At 34.9% G+C, this 16,766-nt stretch overlaps 1 protein-coding gene across 2 annotated transcripts in view; it reads right to left on the bottom strand.

The window, feature by feature from the left end:
* Positions 1–16,766, bottom strand: part of LOC135081512 (protein trachealess) — a 199,362-nt gene that overhangs the window by 144,962 nt on the left and 37,634 nt on the right. For both annotated transcript variants that reach the window (XM_063976226.1, XM_063976227.1), the window contains exon 2: positions 7,230–7,262. In XM_063976226.1, coding sequence (XP_063832296.1) covers positions 7,230–7,262 — 33 coding nt within the window. The remainder of the gene's footprint in view (positions 1–7,229; positions 7,263–16,766) is intronic.

Below are 16,766 nucleotides of genomic sequence, written 5' to 3'. Positions count from 1 at the left end.
TGCTGAAAAAAAGCAGCGCAAGAAATTCAGTCACTATTATTTCGTTATCAACACTAAAAGACTCAATTTAATGTCAATTAATTGGTGTGATAAAATTGAAACAATTTGTTGAATTAATTCATTAATCTATATAAAATAAAGATTAAAAAACCGTCTCTACAAGCACTCAGTCAATTGACTGTTAACCGTCTTTTTTCTGGAACAAACTAGGCAGTAATAAATCGACATATTTATCTATCCAATAATCACCATCCTTTCATAATAACATTTTGCCCTTAAAGTATTTTTAATATGCGAATTTAATCATAAAAATATAAAAATGTAGTTTAAACTAACTGGTTTCCTTATAAACACCATAAAATGAAGCGTTCTCACATTACGGTTGCTATTAAAACCATCGAAGTATCGATTAACCGCAGAAGATGGTTAAAACACCTTCAGTTATTAATTACGGAATTATGCATCCATCATAATTAAGAGGGATGGTTGCAATATAGATCACAATGTAATTTCAAAGATCAAAGGGCGTGTTAACTGTATGTGTCTTTAGGCTTACAAAATGTCTTAAAATAAGGTCTATGTATACTTAGGTGTCCTAACCTAATATAATTCCAAAACAAGTAAGGCTAGCGCAGAAAAGCTTACTCTTACAGAGAATTCATTAACTTGCAGAATTTTATGATACATATTGGAAAATTTTGTCATAGAGTTACCCTGCTAAATAACTAATGACCTCTCTCTCTCTCCAATCAAGTTGAGAAGATTCAAGCTTAAACAAATACGTAAAAAGACGTTGCGCCGTGAATCTGTTATCCTACGACTTCTACTAAACTTTTAAGGCTGAGTTGCACCACCTAACTTTAACCGTGACAATAATGATAACCGGCGTATTTTGTATGGAGTTTGACAGATTTTTGACGTTTGATAAAGTCAAAGTAAGATGGTGCAATCCAGCCTAAGTCTTCTCTTAGGTTCCCCTTGTCATATAAAATCTATGGACGAGTCGGGTTTTGACAGCTCTTTAAAGAATCTCAATTGGCAGTGGGGTCTATTACCTACTGCAGAAAAAGCTTGCCTATTCCTTAACCCAAAAACAGAAAATCAATAACCAATCGATTCCTTAGCCACTTGGCTCCAGAATATCTTAATGAGTACCTCGTTATGTCCATCCCAGACGGGGTTTTACATTGCTAATGCGCCTACTTTGTTACTAGTCAGATGGCGCTGGGAGATAAATGGCTCAATAGCACTCGTTTTAGCAAAATAGCAGCCTATTTATGTCCTATTGCTGGATAAGGGCTGCAATGAGGATTTTTTAATGAAACAATAACGATTATGACCTTACAACGTCAACTTAAGAACCTCATGAGAGCTGGGAAAATACAGTAAAGTAAAGCCATGTTTGAACCGATCTGTTTTGCTTTGATTGTGATATTCAAATACAGCAACTTTTTTATATTGGATCAAAAAAATTCAAATCGCATTATTTACAGCTTTACCTAACATTCTCTCGTCGCTTGGACGCCTTCTGTATTTTGCGAAATTCAGAATAACATAGATTTATACTTACTAATCTGTTTCTAAAAGATGAAAACACATTTCTTTTCTCTCTTATCAAACTATCATTATATGAGGAACTTTTATTTTTTTGTCAAAAATACAATCTAAGTAAGTAAAAAGTTACAAATAATTCTCTCTTATCTTTTCTAAAGCCGCTAATTGCCTTCTTGCTAATTCGTACAATCGTTGCATAAACTCCGAGTTCGATCGCGAAGTTTGACAAAACACTGCGCCCGCGCAGCCTATACGGCCGTAATGGCGGCCGGCTAATTTCTTGCCATCTGATAACGGCCCAGATCTCGACATAATAAGAACTCAAGCAGGCTTAGGAAGCGATAGATATGAACACCGATTGTGAGTCTTGAAGCTTTTTTAGTGTCAAAATATTTTATTTTTAAGTTCTCCTTATATTTATTGTACTAAGCAAACCTTTCTTGTTAACTCGTTGGAAACCCATGAAATGCCTGAATATTTTTTTTATTTTAATATCCTTTTCAATATGTACACAGTACCTACCTACACATAATAAGGTATAAAAGGCAATGGTTACCGCCTGACTTTCAATGAATACACAACTCTAACCACTGAACCAATTGCGCTAAAAGATACGCAGCTATGATATGGGCATTTGCTAAGAAAATATTTACGAAATTCATCTATGGGGATGAAACGGGGTTCCAAAGTTTAACGCGGGCGAAGTCGCGGGCAAAAGTTAGTATGAAAGACAATAATATCAAATAATAAATAAACATTGAATAAGGTTTTTACTTTTTTTATTATGGTTTTATTCATATTATTCAGTTTATTTACTCAACCGCCCAGTTTCAAAAAATTTACCGCCTGCCAAGAGAAACTGAATTAAAATTCATAGTGCGCGACCATTGAGCACGCAAGCGGATTCATTGCAGGAGTCCATCAATCATCAGCAACAGAACACAAGTCAGCACTAATAGAATATTAACCCTGCGCACCTCGAACGAGGCATAATGAAAAAATAATTTAACATGATTTATAGCTTACTCAAGCCCCCGCAAATTGCCGACAGTTTGGGACGTTTAACTTAAGTACGGCCTGCGTACGCGCAACTCCGACGTTAATTCAAAAAACAAGAAAAAACCAACCGCGAATTATTATTCGCGACTAAAATCGCACCGCGAATTTGGTTACCATACATTATAAACACGGGCTGATAAATGCAAATAAGGTACGGGAAACTTTACGACGTAACATTAACTGGTATTTGATTGGTGCCTGATACCTGGTATCTGTTCCGGTGCGGTTATTACTCGAGTGGTTACGCTTGACATTTGTTTGCGTCAAAATGACAGCTGCGGCACCGCTCCTCCTAGGTGGTCGGTTATTACGGGCAGTTGATTTTAAATAGGCGCTCTGTTCGCGCATTTAATTGTTAAATTAGTCATTTGTTAGCAGCTCCGTAATATATTATTACGCGGTAATTCTTGCCTGGATACAAGATTCTGTCAATGTCAATTTTATTAATGCCCGAAGCGTTTTGTAAAACGCATTATAATAGAGTAGAGAGCAGCGTGAACCGTATAATTTGGCTTTTAGAATTAATAACATGACGAAAATCCTTTACAGCTGTTGCTTACACCAGGGGCTAATCGGGAACGTTTTGCTTCTATTCTTTCAACATTATCATAATGATGTTCATACTTAAAAAATAAATTGCACGAAAAAGGCACTTTGTTGAAACCATCTTGGTATTGCTGCGCAGTAAAATGTGAACACTTTCTAATTTGTAAAGTTCAAACTCATATATTTTTGGAAGTAAGCTTTTAAAAAGCAATTTTACACATCCCAGTATTAACCCTACCACTGCTTCGGGACAATAAATGGGCCAGTGCTTAGTGCTCTTTGACTTATACTGTAAGCTTAAGTAATGTAATCTTCAAAGTAGATACCGCTTCTAAGTTTTAAGATGCCTAAGCAGTGCAATTGCATTTTCTTGCAATTCAAGAAAACTTGTTATACTTATAACTTGTTATAACCCACAGCACCCAAAAAACATAAAGAACTGATAACTTATTCATGCTAATTTAGAGGTATTACAATGTGATTGTTACATTACTAAGGGTGGATTCGACCAAACAAGAGTAAATATTGATCTCAGAATAAATCGTCAGGTATACAGACATTTTGACATATTTCCCATACTGAAACTGTCAAAGTGCCAGTTATACCAGGAGTTATTCTCGGATAAAAGTTTAGTCGATTTGGGCCTAAGTACTTCTTACTACTCTACTCTACTTAGCATAGGTAGATCTCATACGCCATGTATAATCCACATACCATAAACTATTTTCTCACGGTAGTCGTTGTCTCAGAGTGCATTAGAGGCCGTTTCCTATAGGTATTTGTCTATGGCAGATCGGACCACTTCCTTTGTTTGAGAGTAAACAAGGGATTATAGAAACAGCGTTTTTGGTGATTGATGGAGTGTTTGCATATTTCAAGAAGCCAGAGGAATCAATCAAACACAACAATACAGGTTGAGTTTTAATTGACAGGCCGTTTGGTGTAGTGGTTCAGAACGGACTACTATGTCGAGAGGTCCCGGGTTCGATTCCCGGCCAGGCAGAAATTGAAATGATGAATTTTAATTTCTGTGCCGGGTCTGGGTGTTACCAGGTGTTACTATGTATAATATGTATGTATTTACAAAAAAAATAATATTTAAGTAATGTTTATTCCGTTGTCTAGTACCCATAGTACAAGCTTTGCTTAGTTTGGGACTAGAGGCGCAGTGTAAAATGTCCAATGATATTTATTTATTTTAATAGTGTGTGTAAACACATTTGCAATAGAGAAATAACTAAAATAAAAATGCTTAAACTCTAACATTTGATAGAAAAGTTCATTAGATTTCGTAATCAACCTTTACTAAGTATTGAATAGTGTTAACGCATTTGTTAATCACATTTTTGTACTAATAGTTATTAGTTATGTTTATTAAATAATAGGTACATAGGAAAATCGTTCCGAGACTCATTTTTTAAACAATTTTATCCCCTTTTATCCCTAAAACTGTGTATCAATGTTAAATCTTTAAAATTGTCCCGCGCCCCTTGCAATCTCTAAACATATGAAGCCATAAAAATAATTAAGGTGCGATCAGACCTCACCGCGCGCGTCGGAAACGCGGTCTCGGGCGAAATTCGCGGCCCTAACCCGAGTGACCGTTTCAACCCGCTTTCAAGGCTGTCACTGTCACGAAAAAGATTATTTAGTAAGTTTTAAACAATTATAATAGAACAGTTACATTAGATATAGATTAATCTAATCTTTAAGTAGTAAAAAGAGTCATTGTTTTATTCGCTTAATGTTATTATTACGAGTAGGGATGACCCGGTTTCTGAATTGAGAATGGAAATGTGTGCTTAACTCATCTTCTAATCAAGTTATAAACTTTTCAGATTAAACTCATCCTTGAGTGATTAACACACTCAAGCAGAATTTCTCAATTCAGAAACCGGACCTAATTCTCCTTTTCCAAAGTTTCTTGAATAGTTTTACGCTCAATAAATGTTAAAATTCTACTAAGTCACATTTCGTGGCAGCCCTGAGTTAACCCATTGTTATCTAAGCCACAAATAAGCCCTGACTACCCGCAAGGGCTCCTCAATTGAATCCCGTTGACCGGGACGAGGTAACTTATGATTATGACTTTTTGGTACTTATTTTTGTGCTTTAAGTTTCGTGTTTGGTAGATCAAGATTTTTTTAAATCAACGCTTTTTTAGAACTTGTAGCCTGTGTGTGCAAAAGGCAGTTTATAGTACATTTTCATTTTAATAATTTAAATGTTTTTTTTCTTTTTCTACTACAATTTACTATCAATTAATTTTTTTTCTGATTGTAATTTATTATATTCCGTTAGGCTTCAAAAATATTAGTATAAATAGATAAGAATCTTCGAACAATAACCTAATCCAAAATCATGTCATGGTAATATTTTGATCGCCAGCTTTAGTTTCAAATTTAAATGTAAACTAAACCATCAGCAATGTAAACAGTGTCCAGTAATATTTTAATCGCGGTATCTCAACGCAAATATTTGTGGGATGACCCCTGTAATCCCGGCCGGACCGTTCGGCTGGATGACATTAGTCGGTAGCTAGCTTAAGTTTTCAGGATAAAATAGTAAATTTAAACTTGTATAACTATTTTTAAATAGAAGAACAAGCTGAAAATCTCGCTTTATATGCAAAAGTTGGTTTTACTTTATTTTTAAACTGCCCCTCTTTTTGCATTTCTACCTACTCTAATAGTCTGTAAATCCTTGGCTTAGGAAGGCATCTTAATAAACCTTGAAAAAAAAAACTAAGTTCAGCATACGTTACATAATATTATTATACAGTATGAGTCACGTTAAAGTGTACATATGAAAATAGATGAAACTAGACCTATTTTTATCGACAAAAAAGAGGTCAATTTTTTTTTGAGATTTTTTTTTTAATTTTTTATGGAATTTTTTTTCTTCCAATTACTTATTGTAAAGAAAACGTAATAACTTTTAAACTAAGCGGTATATCCTGATAAAATAAAAACAGTAATAATGCTAAATAACAGGCGATACTAAAAAAATACATAAAATACACAAAAAAGGCCAACAAATAATAAAAAATGACAGTTTTTGAAAAAAATCTGCTTTTAAATTCGTGTTTTTTTTATTATTTGATAAATTTCTCCAAAAAATGCCCCTATAACATGTGGTTATTATTACTTTTTATTATTCTCTGTTGTATTACTTTTGTAAAACCAAAAATCGCATGTCTCTATCCCTATCACAACATTTGCTATGATCGTTTGAACAACGGCCTGCCACAACATTATTCTCCGCTACAGGTAGAGACAATTTTAATTTGAACTAAAATGCTTATTTTACTTCAAAATCTTTTGTTTTTATTTGAAATCTAACTTGTCTTTATCAAAATTACAAATCTAGAGCCATTTTCAGTTTCGTTGTTAACGAAGCGTTGAATGGCGCGCCCGGAGAGGCTTAGTTCAAACGATCATTGCAAACGTTGTGATAGGGATGGAGACATGCGATTTTTGGTTTTACGAAGGTAATACAATAGAGAATAATACAAAGTAATAAAAACCACTGGTTATAGGGGCATTTTTTGGAGAAAATTATCAAATAACCAAAAAAACACGAATTTAAAAGCAGATTTTTTTCAAAAAGTATAATTTTTTATTATTTGTTGGCCTTTTTTGTGTATTTTATGTATTTTTTTAGTATCGCCTGTTATTTAGCATTATTACTGTTTTTATTTTATCAGGATATACAGCTTAGTTTAAAAGTTATTACGTTTTCTTTACAATAAGTAATTGGAAGAAAAAAATTCTATACAAAATTTTAAAAAAATCTAAAAAAAATTGTGACCTCTTTTTTGGCGATAAAAATAGGTCTAGTTTCATCTATTTTCATATGTACACTTTAACGTGACTCGCACTGTATTATATTATCTACTACAACAATGTAACTTTTCAAGTTTAGTGGTATGGAGGATGTATTTCAATCAGCTTAACAGTCACTTTGTAAATATGTATTATGAAAATGTCAGTCACCTTTTTCTTGCATAAGTAAACAGGAAAAGCTACCTTAAAATATTTTATAAATAAAAGTAAGTTAAGTTTATTTACCTGTCAGACCAGCACAGGGCGTCATCTCGATATCTGAAATCAAGGAAAAGAATCTTAATGAATATTAAGAAAATCATCAGCTTTTGCAGTTGAATACATTAGATTTTAACAAGCAAAGAACTAGCTGCAACATACATTCCGTAGATGCTTCCTTTACACTATTTAAAATGTTAAGTATCATTAACAAATGGCAAAAAGTGGCAAGACAACAATTATACTGCAATGCTTGCTCGTAAATACCTATGTAGATTATGAAAAAGCTTAATCACCAACATACTTACCATTTGATCATAGATAACGAGGGAATGGAAATGGCAAATTTTATTTTTATTTAGGCAACTATCGTTGGAGATAAGATCTAGAAAAACAGGTTTTAAGTAATGTCTGTCAACGTCTAGGTGGAGTTACATCGGTCACATAGCAAGCTGACTTTTGGCTGTAGATTATTATGGAGTAATTGGATGTATGCCGAGATCAAACTAGCTAATTAATATGAGATGACAATAGACCAATAATTTGAAGAATACTAGCTCGATACCCGTCGACCGTTGAACTACGTATATTGTGGTAAGCACACTCCTAACATTTTAGTAACCCTTGAAAATAAAAGTGTGGTCTCTACATAATTTAAGAACGAAAACTTTTAACTAATTTTTGACACAAAAATGAAACATTATAGAGGGTGAAATAGGGGATGAACATTTTTGTAAGGAACTCACCGTTTTCCTATCTCATCGGCTGACAAGCTAAATACTGGGTTAAATATTAAAAACTATCTAGGAAGCATTTCAGTTTTAAGAAAGCTCTTTCCACACAAGTACTATCGGCCTTAGTTCTAGCTATCCATTTCCGTTTTTTCTCTCGCTTTCATCAAATGGCGATTCGTTGTGATAGAACGAGATGACATGACCGGAAATAATAAATAATAAATATCCTTCGAAATGGGCAGCTGCTGGGTAGTGCCTTTGACATTAAAATAAAAGTAAATTTCAATAAGGTAATGGGCTAATATTTACGCAACAAAATAACTCCTTGAAAGCAAATAATGTAGTAAATATAACTTTGCAGCATTTCACTCATTAAACCATCTACGTGCACCGTTTAACTCCAACGTTTCTCGTGTTCCTTCTGTTTGTTTTACATCCTCGACTTTCCATTTTCCCTGCCTCCGACCTCCCAGGCTAAGATGAATAATTCAAAGCCTAAGCATTGGCTAAGATATTAATATCCATGCTTAGCACATTACTACTGGTCTGACTATAGTTGCTTGCAATTACCAATCTTGATCCCCAGACATAAAGACGGCTCTAGAAGTGGTAATGCTTAGTTTTATCTATTAAAAATTAACCGTAGTTGTATGCAGTGGGATGTGGACGAAATGTATTAAGTAATTACGAGGAATAATTGCAAAATTGCCCTTAAATAAAAGATGATCTGGTTAGTGATTTTGCCCGTAGCCGTACTTAAGTAATGTTTTTAATCAGGCGAGCTGTAGTTTCGCTCGGATGATAAGTGCCCTTCTGAAGAAGTTATTTCCCATATAAGGCGACTCGTTAATGTTGTTGAAATAGGCGATTTAAACAAAAACGCTTCGCTGTTTATATTGTAAATATTGTTAGCATGTAAACATAAGTTTTGTGCTCTCTGGTTAAATTGAGGTTTAAATGGCATTATGCTTAAACTTAGCTGAAGCGAATAACTGTCTAATAATAGAGACAAATTATTCGTAGTTATTTTGAATGACATAGATTTAAATGCGAAAGTAACTCGTCTGTCTGATCCGTTTACACGGGGAAACCGCTAAACCAATTTTCAGGAGGTACTTGACGTTAAACCAACTCTTAAAAGGGGTCAACAATTTCGCAAGACCTTACTTGCTCATGTCCATGCACATGTCCTTACTTAATCCCTTCATTATACACATAAAAGATACATCATGCTAAATACTAAGTGCTACTTTGCCACAAAATATTATGATGTGACCGACTCTACATTATTTCCCTGACATTTTTCACCACAGATTCAAACGCGGACGTTCTCTAGTTCCTCACAAAAGGCTCGTGACAGGCCAATAAACATTCGCATGAAGGGCATTGGAGACAAAAGGCCTCAGTCAAAGGGCTTTCTTCGTGGTCTATGGCATAATGTGCGCGGGAGTTGACGGTAATGAGCGTAATGACTAAATATTTGGAGCAGGTCGTTTTGTAAAGTGAGAAGTCGGTAGTAGATAGTTAGATATTTGTTCTACTCATAGAACATAGTGTAGTACGGTTAGGTATCTATCACAGGAGTAGAAAAGCGAAGTTAGCAGGTTTGGACAACACGCATAAGTTGTAATATTAAGTTAAATTATGACTTAATTTAAAGTTTAGATCACACACATTATACTAGTTTTTATTTCACCTCAATCCATCCAGTATTACCGAAGATAGAGCCTCGAGAAGTTTACGGACTTTTAAAATTTTCAAAAATTTCCAATATTCGCGCGTGACGTCACAACATGATTTTGCAGCCCCCGCACGTTAACCCATTTACCACTTTTTTCCAACTAAAATAAAATTTTACCTAACTGACAACTGTTGTTAGTTGTCATCGTTCAATCACATTTCAAACTAGGCGCTAAAAAAGTAACCATTATTATGCCACCTATTGCCAATTTTGTGCACTATGAAGCCATTTTTACATTTATGCACTTAAATATAAATTTTCTGGAAAAGTAACCAAGTTTGTGTCTCTGTGCTCAATAACGAGTAAATAGTCCAGTTATTTGTTAATTTTACTTGGAAAGTGTTCCGGAATTTTTGAAAATTGGTGAATAAATAGATTTCGCTATGTTCTTTCCGAATTTTGTGACCTCGTTTATAGCCGCGCGCGCGCCCGCCTTATTGAAAAAAATCCGCCTTAAAAAGGTTTTTGACAACTACTTTTTTCATTTTATAATTTTTGGGACATAGACAAGCTAAGAAGCTTTGATAAATTTCATGTAATGTAAGTTAAATAGATTTAGAGTTAACAGTCAAATTAATGTACCTGCTAAATTGCGAGTTCTTTTTTCTTTGATCATGGTAGGACACGCTGCCGGGTGTCCTATAAATGGGTGTCATACTTGCTATCGAACGTCGAAGTATCTATTGTCTAGATATTGACAACTATGCATCAACGGGTCGCTACATCTACGGTACTCTATATTAATTAGTACGTTACAATGAATGTTTTGTTATCGAACGTCGATGTATTTATTGTCTAGATATCGACAACTATGCATCAACGGGTCGCTACATCTACAGTACTCCATAATAATTAGTAGGTACGTTACAATGAATGTTGCTGTATCTATTTCTATTCCCGCTTTGGCATGGGTTTTTTAACGTACGCCCGCAACCCACGGATTTGCTCGCAAGGACTTCGTCACACACACGCACGCGTATGTACTCAAATGTCTCCGCAGCGCCTAGTCGTTGTTGCCCCGTTCCGTTGACAGCAATATGACTCAAAATAAAATTGAAGCGTGGCACAGACGCTGGAACTCCTTAATGGATAATAAAAAAATGGGTCTTTATGCCACAATTGGTGAGCTAAAAAAAGAACAAGCAGCCACCAACTTAACAATTGCCAGAATGGAAAGCGGGGTACCAGCTACTCCACCTAGAAAGAAAAAGAGGATGCATCAAGAAGCAATCTCGCGGTTTCTTGAACGGCGTGACGATAGTATGGATGTTTTTCAATTTCTGAAAGGAATAGCAAGCAATTCTTTTTTGTAGTACGTATCATACACAATAAGATACTTTAACTTTAACTTTACTTTAAACATGTACTAATTAATTACTTTATTTCATTATTTAAATACACAATTATGTATGATTAAAAATTTGTTTTTTCTTAATACTTTACCTTTTAGTACAAAATTTGGTAGGAAAATATTACTTACCCACCCTGAGAAGTTCGTTATTTACCCACCGCGACTTTTGATGTCATGACACTGATTAAACAACCGATTGATTTCATGACTTTTAATATGGAGTACCGTAGATGTAGCGACCCGTTGATTTCATGACTTTTAATATGGAGTACCGTAGATGTAGCGACCCGTTGATGCATAGTTGTCGATATCTAGACAATAGATACTTCAACGTTCGATAGCAAGTATGACACCCGTATATGCTGAAGTATAAAAAAATTCGCGTTGCTGAAGTATACATTTTTTTTTGTCTTGTTTGTTTCTACATTACATAATTGTATCCTACTAATATTATAGATGCGAAAGTTTGGATGTCTGGAAGTTTAAAATTAAGTAAAGTAATGTTTATTTCTCACCAACATAACAGATAATATTATGATAACAAACAATCAGGAAAAACAAAAAGTAAGAATGTTGGTGGGCGGATACCTGAACTAGGAAGATTCCTGTGTCTCAGGTTTGTTACTCTTTCACGCAAAAAGTACTCAACGGATTTTGTTGAAACTGTATAATATTATTGTTTTGTTTGTAACCCAGATTAACATAGGCTATAATTTATGCCGATCTGTGACACATAGCTCGTAGAGACGATGGCCATTGGGGCATAAATTTCTTGAGTGGCGACCACGGGCTGGAAGACGTAGCGTGGGCAGGCCTCCTACTAGGTGGACCGACGATCTGGTAAAGGTCGCGGGAAGAACCTGAATGCGGGCAGCGAAGGACTGTTCATTATGAAAAACTATGGAAAACCCAAAGGCCTCTCGCCTTTGTCCAGCAGTGAACGTCATTTGGCTGTAACGACGAAATAGGAAAGAATGTAACTATCAAAAATCTTCTCTAAGGCAGCATTTCTCCAATTTCGCAACGAGCGGGGCAATCACACTTAACTAACAGACTAACAGAGAGCATAGCGAAATCTATTTTAATCACCAATTTTCAAAACTCCCGGAACACTTTCCAGGTAACCACGTTAATTTGTACCAAACGACTGGACTATAATTAAATTGATATAAAAATTGGGTACATCTTCTCAAAAACAAAAGAACTGGTGCTAAAAGGGTTAAGTGACGTTTTGACATTTGTAGAGGGCCTTGTAGAAGGGGAGGCTATGGTGCTGAATGTGGATTAACTCGAGTGTCATAGTAACTTATTAGACTGCTAAGCTTGATGATAAAAAGAAAAATATTTTATTCAATGTACATAGTCTGGTCATAAGTTCTGTCATATGATAATAACTTTTGAATTTTGAATGAAAGTTTCAAAAACATTTTTTACTGAATTAGAATTAAAAAGAAAAAATGTGCGATAGTTCGAATTTTATTGTATGTGTAGTGGACGCATAAAGAAGTCCGAACTGCAGTTGTCACGTTGCATTGCTACGCGCCAAAGCAGATTTTCGTTGTGCTGAAAAAGTTTAGTTTATCTTTTCATTAAATGATAGGTATAGGTGTACCAGAATCTCATGGCAAACAAAAATATTGGAAAAGTGTGTCTTTCATATGGCAAATGTCTATGGCTTTATTGTCACCTGTCAAAGTAAATCAAGTGAACTGTCAGTCGCTGCAGAAATTTTGTAATCTCTTCATGCCTATTTGTTATTTTTGTGAAAAAGTTGAAAAAGCTCAAGCAAGTCATATTGTTTTCAATGTGTATTGTAAAATAAGGCATAATTCAAAGTCAATCTTTGATTTTAAAGCGCGTCGTTGAGTTGACAGTAAGTTGGAGTGAAATTGGATTCATTTAGTTTATTACCTAACTGCGTCAGAAGGAGGGTTTTTTTTAAATATTATTCTTATAATAGCTGCTTTATCGGGGGTTTCAGGTGTACCTCACAAATTGGTGCAGAGGAATGGTGAAAATGTTATGACCATGTAAATAAAATTGAAAAAGATTTCATCAAGTAAGATGTAAGATAGAATAATTGAAATGGTAGAAGAGCAATTTATAATAAATACCTCTTTATCTTGATCATCTATTGAAGAAAAGTGGAATCCTTGGAATCGTTTTCTAGTTCTGAATGAAGTGATTAGTTATAAGTATGATACATAATAAAATTAGTTACATAAAGTAATATACGATTTACTTATTTTTCAAGACATTTTCCTATTATTATTACTGACGGGATTGCTACCATGTATCTTAGTTTTGAGTTTCCAATATTTCGGCACTGTTGCAAGCGCCATGGTCACTGAAGAAATTAAAACCAGACATCGTTCAGATGTGCGTTCAAAAGACCTGAGATTTAAAAAAATCCCACGTTTTGTTTAAACAGTAAGCGAAAAAAAAAGTAACTTGAAAAATATGGAATACAAAATGATAAGGTATGGTAAATGATAAGTCTTTATCAATGAAGAAGCAGAAGTTTAATTTCATGTGTCCTCCATCTAGGCTAGTTTCCATCGTCACTCAAAGTTTGGCTGCGGTCTCAAATTTTAGCTTTATTGAGGTATTTTTTGGGTGAGAGGCATAAGAACTAATGCCGTTTTATATCAGAAATTCATACTTAAAGGTAATCAACCAGGTACAAAGTATTTCCTTGTATGTTAGTCTGCCACTCTTTAGTAAGTCCCGAAATCCCCGCTTCGGCTCCCCTACTAACCATTCTAACCATTGTACACAGATAATATCTTACATGCAGCTTTTCATGTTACTACGTCACATTTTCAAAATCCGCGCGGAAAATCGCTCCTAGCGGAAGAGCGCACTTTGAGCTTGAATATTTCAGTCATTTTTAAAGATATCAAAAAAGTAAAAATACAGTATTCATTCTAATTTTTTGTAGTTTTTTTTGGCATCTTCAACAAAAATTGTGCGCCATGTCCATTGTTGATAAAAATACTTTGCATTATTATTTAAAAAATGCCTTGGTTTAAAAAAAATAGAGCTTAGGTTTTATTGGCTTATTGGGAACATTGTAATTTGGATATTATTTCATAGATTAGGAAAATTTTTTCTTAGTCCCGTTTGCTTACCTACCTGCCAAATGGTATGATGATGACATGTGCATTAAATAATTAAGTATGACTATGATTATGGTGCTTTTTCAGTGCATACCTCAAATGAAACTCTTGCCCACTTGTACAGAGAGTGCAGAGGAAAAATGCAAGTTTTTAAACGCTTTCCTTCTTTTTCTCCCACAGTAAACAAGTTAAATAATCCTCTATCGCAGTTCCTCCAAAAATCCTCTGGCGCTGGCGTCGCGGCGGCCATTATACGTCATCTGTATGCAGCGCCCGTGGCGTATTAGGCGCCTTTGCATCTGCACTCCGCGGAAATTGGCGACGGGCTTGTTTGTGTTTTGAGACGGCTTACGACAATGTAGAGCACATCAAGCTAAACGCTGTATCTTATGCAGTTGTAATAGAGGTGATTTTGCATCAAAAATGTTAAGTCTTTACTTGGAGATCGAGTTAGAGCTCGTTGAGTAAAATGTCAAATAAGGTAGATTAGACTTTGTCGAAACATAATAGCAAGTCTATGATCTGATTCGGACTGTCGACCAGACAGACTTGTGTGCTGTGGCATAATGGCATCTTATATCTTGTGATAGGTGTTATTTTGCTACAAATCGTTTAAATAAAGTTTGATGTGCTTTCGACTATACATGAGTATCTCAATTGTTAACAACTTCGAACCTCAAACAATAAGCTTTGTCAGAACGTTATAGATAAATATATATAATTAAACCTACAAATGAAAATACACTACGATGAAAATTCACCCAATACCTGCCTAGGACTTTTCTTTTCTTCACAGAAAAACGGATGGTAGGTAAATCAAAAAAAATATTGTGAAAGGTGGTTCCTATTATTGATTGGATGGATAATGAGCTGTTACACGTTTTATACTTCTAAACATAGCATCCTTATTCCAATATAAGTACCCAAAACATCACTTCTTGCACCCGGGACTAGGTATGATCGCACTTCGACATATTTCGCACTTTACACCCCGCGAAATTGGAGGTTTTATTAAAACTGGGTGTGAAACGTGCGGGATATCGCCGTGTCTGACGCGAAATATCAAAATGTGAGCTAATAAGAAGATTTATAGGTTGCTCTGTTGCAAAAATGATTTGTAAAAATGAAATAAGCCCTTGGAAGTAAACCGCAAAAATTTTAGTTTTTCTTTTTTCTCACGTTTAACAATAAATTATGTTATCTGCTTTTTTATTAAGAACTTTGTAAATCGTTAAGACCATTATTGGTGAGTAATTAGCCCATAAAAAGTACTAAGTGCTAGTATCCCAATTAACCCCTCCAAATCCTTATGCAGAAGAGGGTTGATCACAATAGTCCAAAGATCATCGAGGAACTAACTAGCGTTCCTTGAATCTCGAATGCAGTCTAATGCCGACACCATTAGGCTATTGTAGCCTCATAATACTTACTCGTACAAGAAAGCGTGTTTAAAATAATATGTTGATACATAATATTTTTAAGACGCTTGCACAATGTAAAAATGTTTTGAAATTGAAGAAAAAGGCAAAACAACCAGACTACCATTTTCATTGTTCCATGAATACAAATATTCCATGTGTCTTTACGCTCATTAATAAATCAATAGAATTCACACCTAACATCTTACACTCAAAGTGCGATCCGAATCGTGCCAAAACTCTACGTCCATAAAACGTAATTGAACTTAGCTTAGTTTAGGGTTGCCAGATGGCCGGGAAATCCGAGATTTTCCGGGAATTTTGCGTCTCGTCCCGTGTCCAGTAATTAGATCTATTATTGTCCCAGATACCGAAAACTTACTAGTTTTGTGACAAAATAAACGAACAACGAATGTCAAGGCTGGCCTGCCTGTGAGTCCTAATAAGTGTTATCCTATCTAATAAAAGTATTAAGTAATGTACATAATTATTTGAAAATAAATGGCAATTTCCTTTACAAATACAATTAAATATAAATCCTTAAAAAAAACAAGATACGTATTTTTAATATGACCACGAGTGCCACGCACGCACGCACGACACTACACCATTGTCTTAGTAGATTTGTCCCGGATTTGACAAGTCTCATCTGGCAACCCTAGTTTAGCTCCTTCAAACGCCTCGACGGGTGAACTACGATTGTCAACACCTGTCGCAGCCATTTTGAATTTTACGCAGTTTTTCACTGGAGTCGTAATGAGATGATAATTTTTAGGGCGTGTTTTGGAGCCGTTATTGGAAAAGCATTAGCACAGTAAAGTATGTTAACACTTTTTATTTGTGTCGTTTTTGTTGTCGCCTGATGCTGTAATAAGGAGTTATGAGATCAACTTTATTTTTATTGTTTGCTCGTGTTCGGGAATTTTTGCCCGAATCTTTTGGACGAGTCAGTCTTTTAAAAGATTTTTTTATTTAGTCTTTTACGCCACCTTACACATATGTGGTGTAATTGTTAAAGAATTAGGGTCGCTTGAAGAAAAAAATGGAAAATTCTAAAAAAACTCATAAAGAGAATCCACTTCAAAGAAGTCACTATAACTTTGGTTGGAACATTTTTCAGCGAACATGTAAGGTACATTTATTTTATAGCTTTTTCAGATTCATCGGGTAATAAGAACGATTGTTTAATATATTTAATGCA

Source organism: Ostrinia nubilalis, chromosome 20 (assembly GCF_963855985.1).
Source record: "Ostrinia nubilalis chromosome 20, ilOstNubi1.1, whole genome shotgun sequence".
Lineage (NCBI taxonomy): Eukaryota > Metazoa > Arthropoda > Insecta > Lepidoptera > Crambidae > Ostrinia > Ostrinia nubilalis.
Note: the sequence above shows the minus strand (reverse complement) of the source record. Positions and strands in the feature narration are given on the sequence as shown.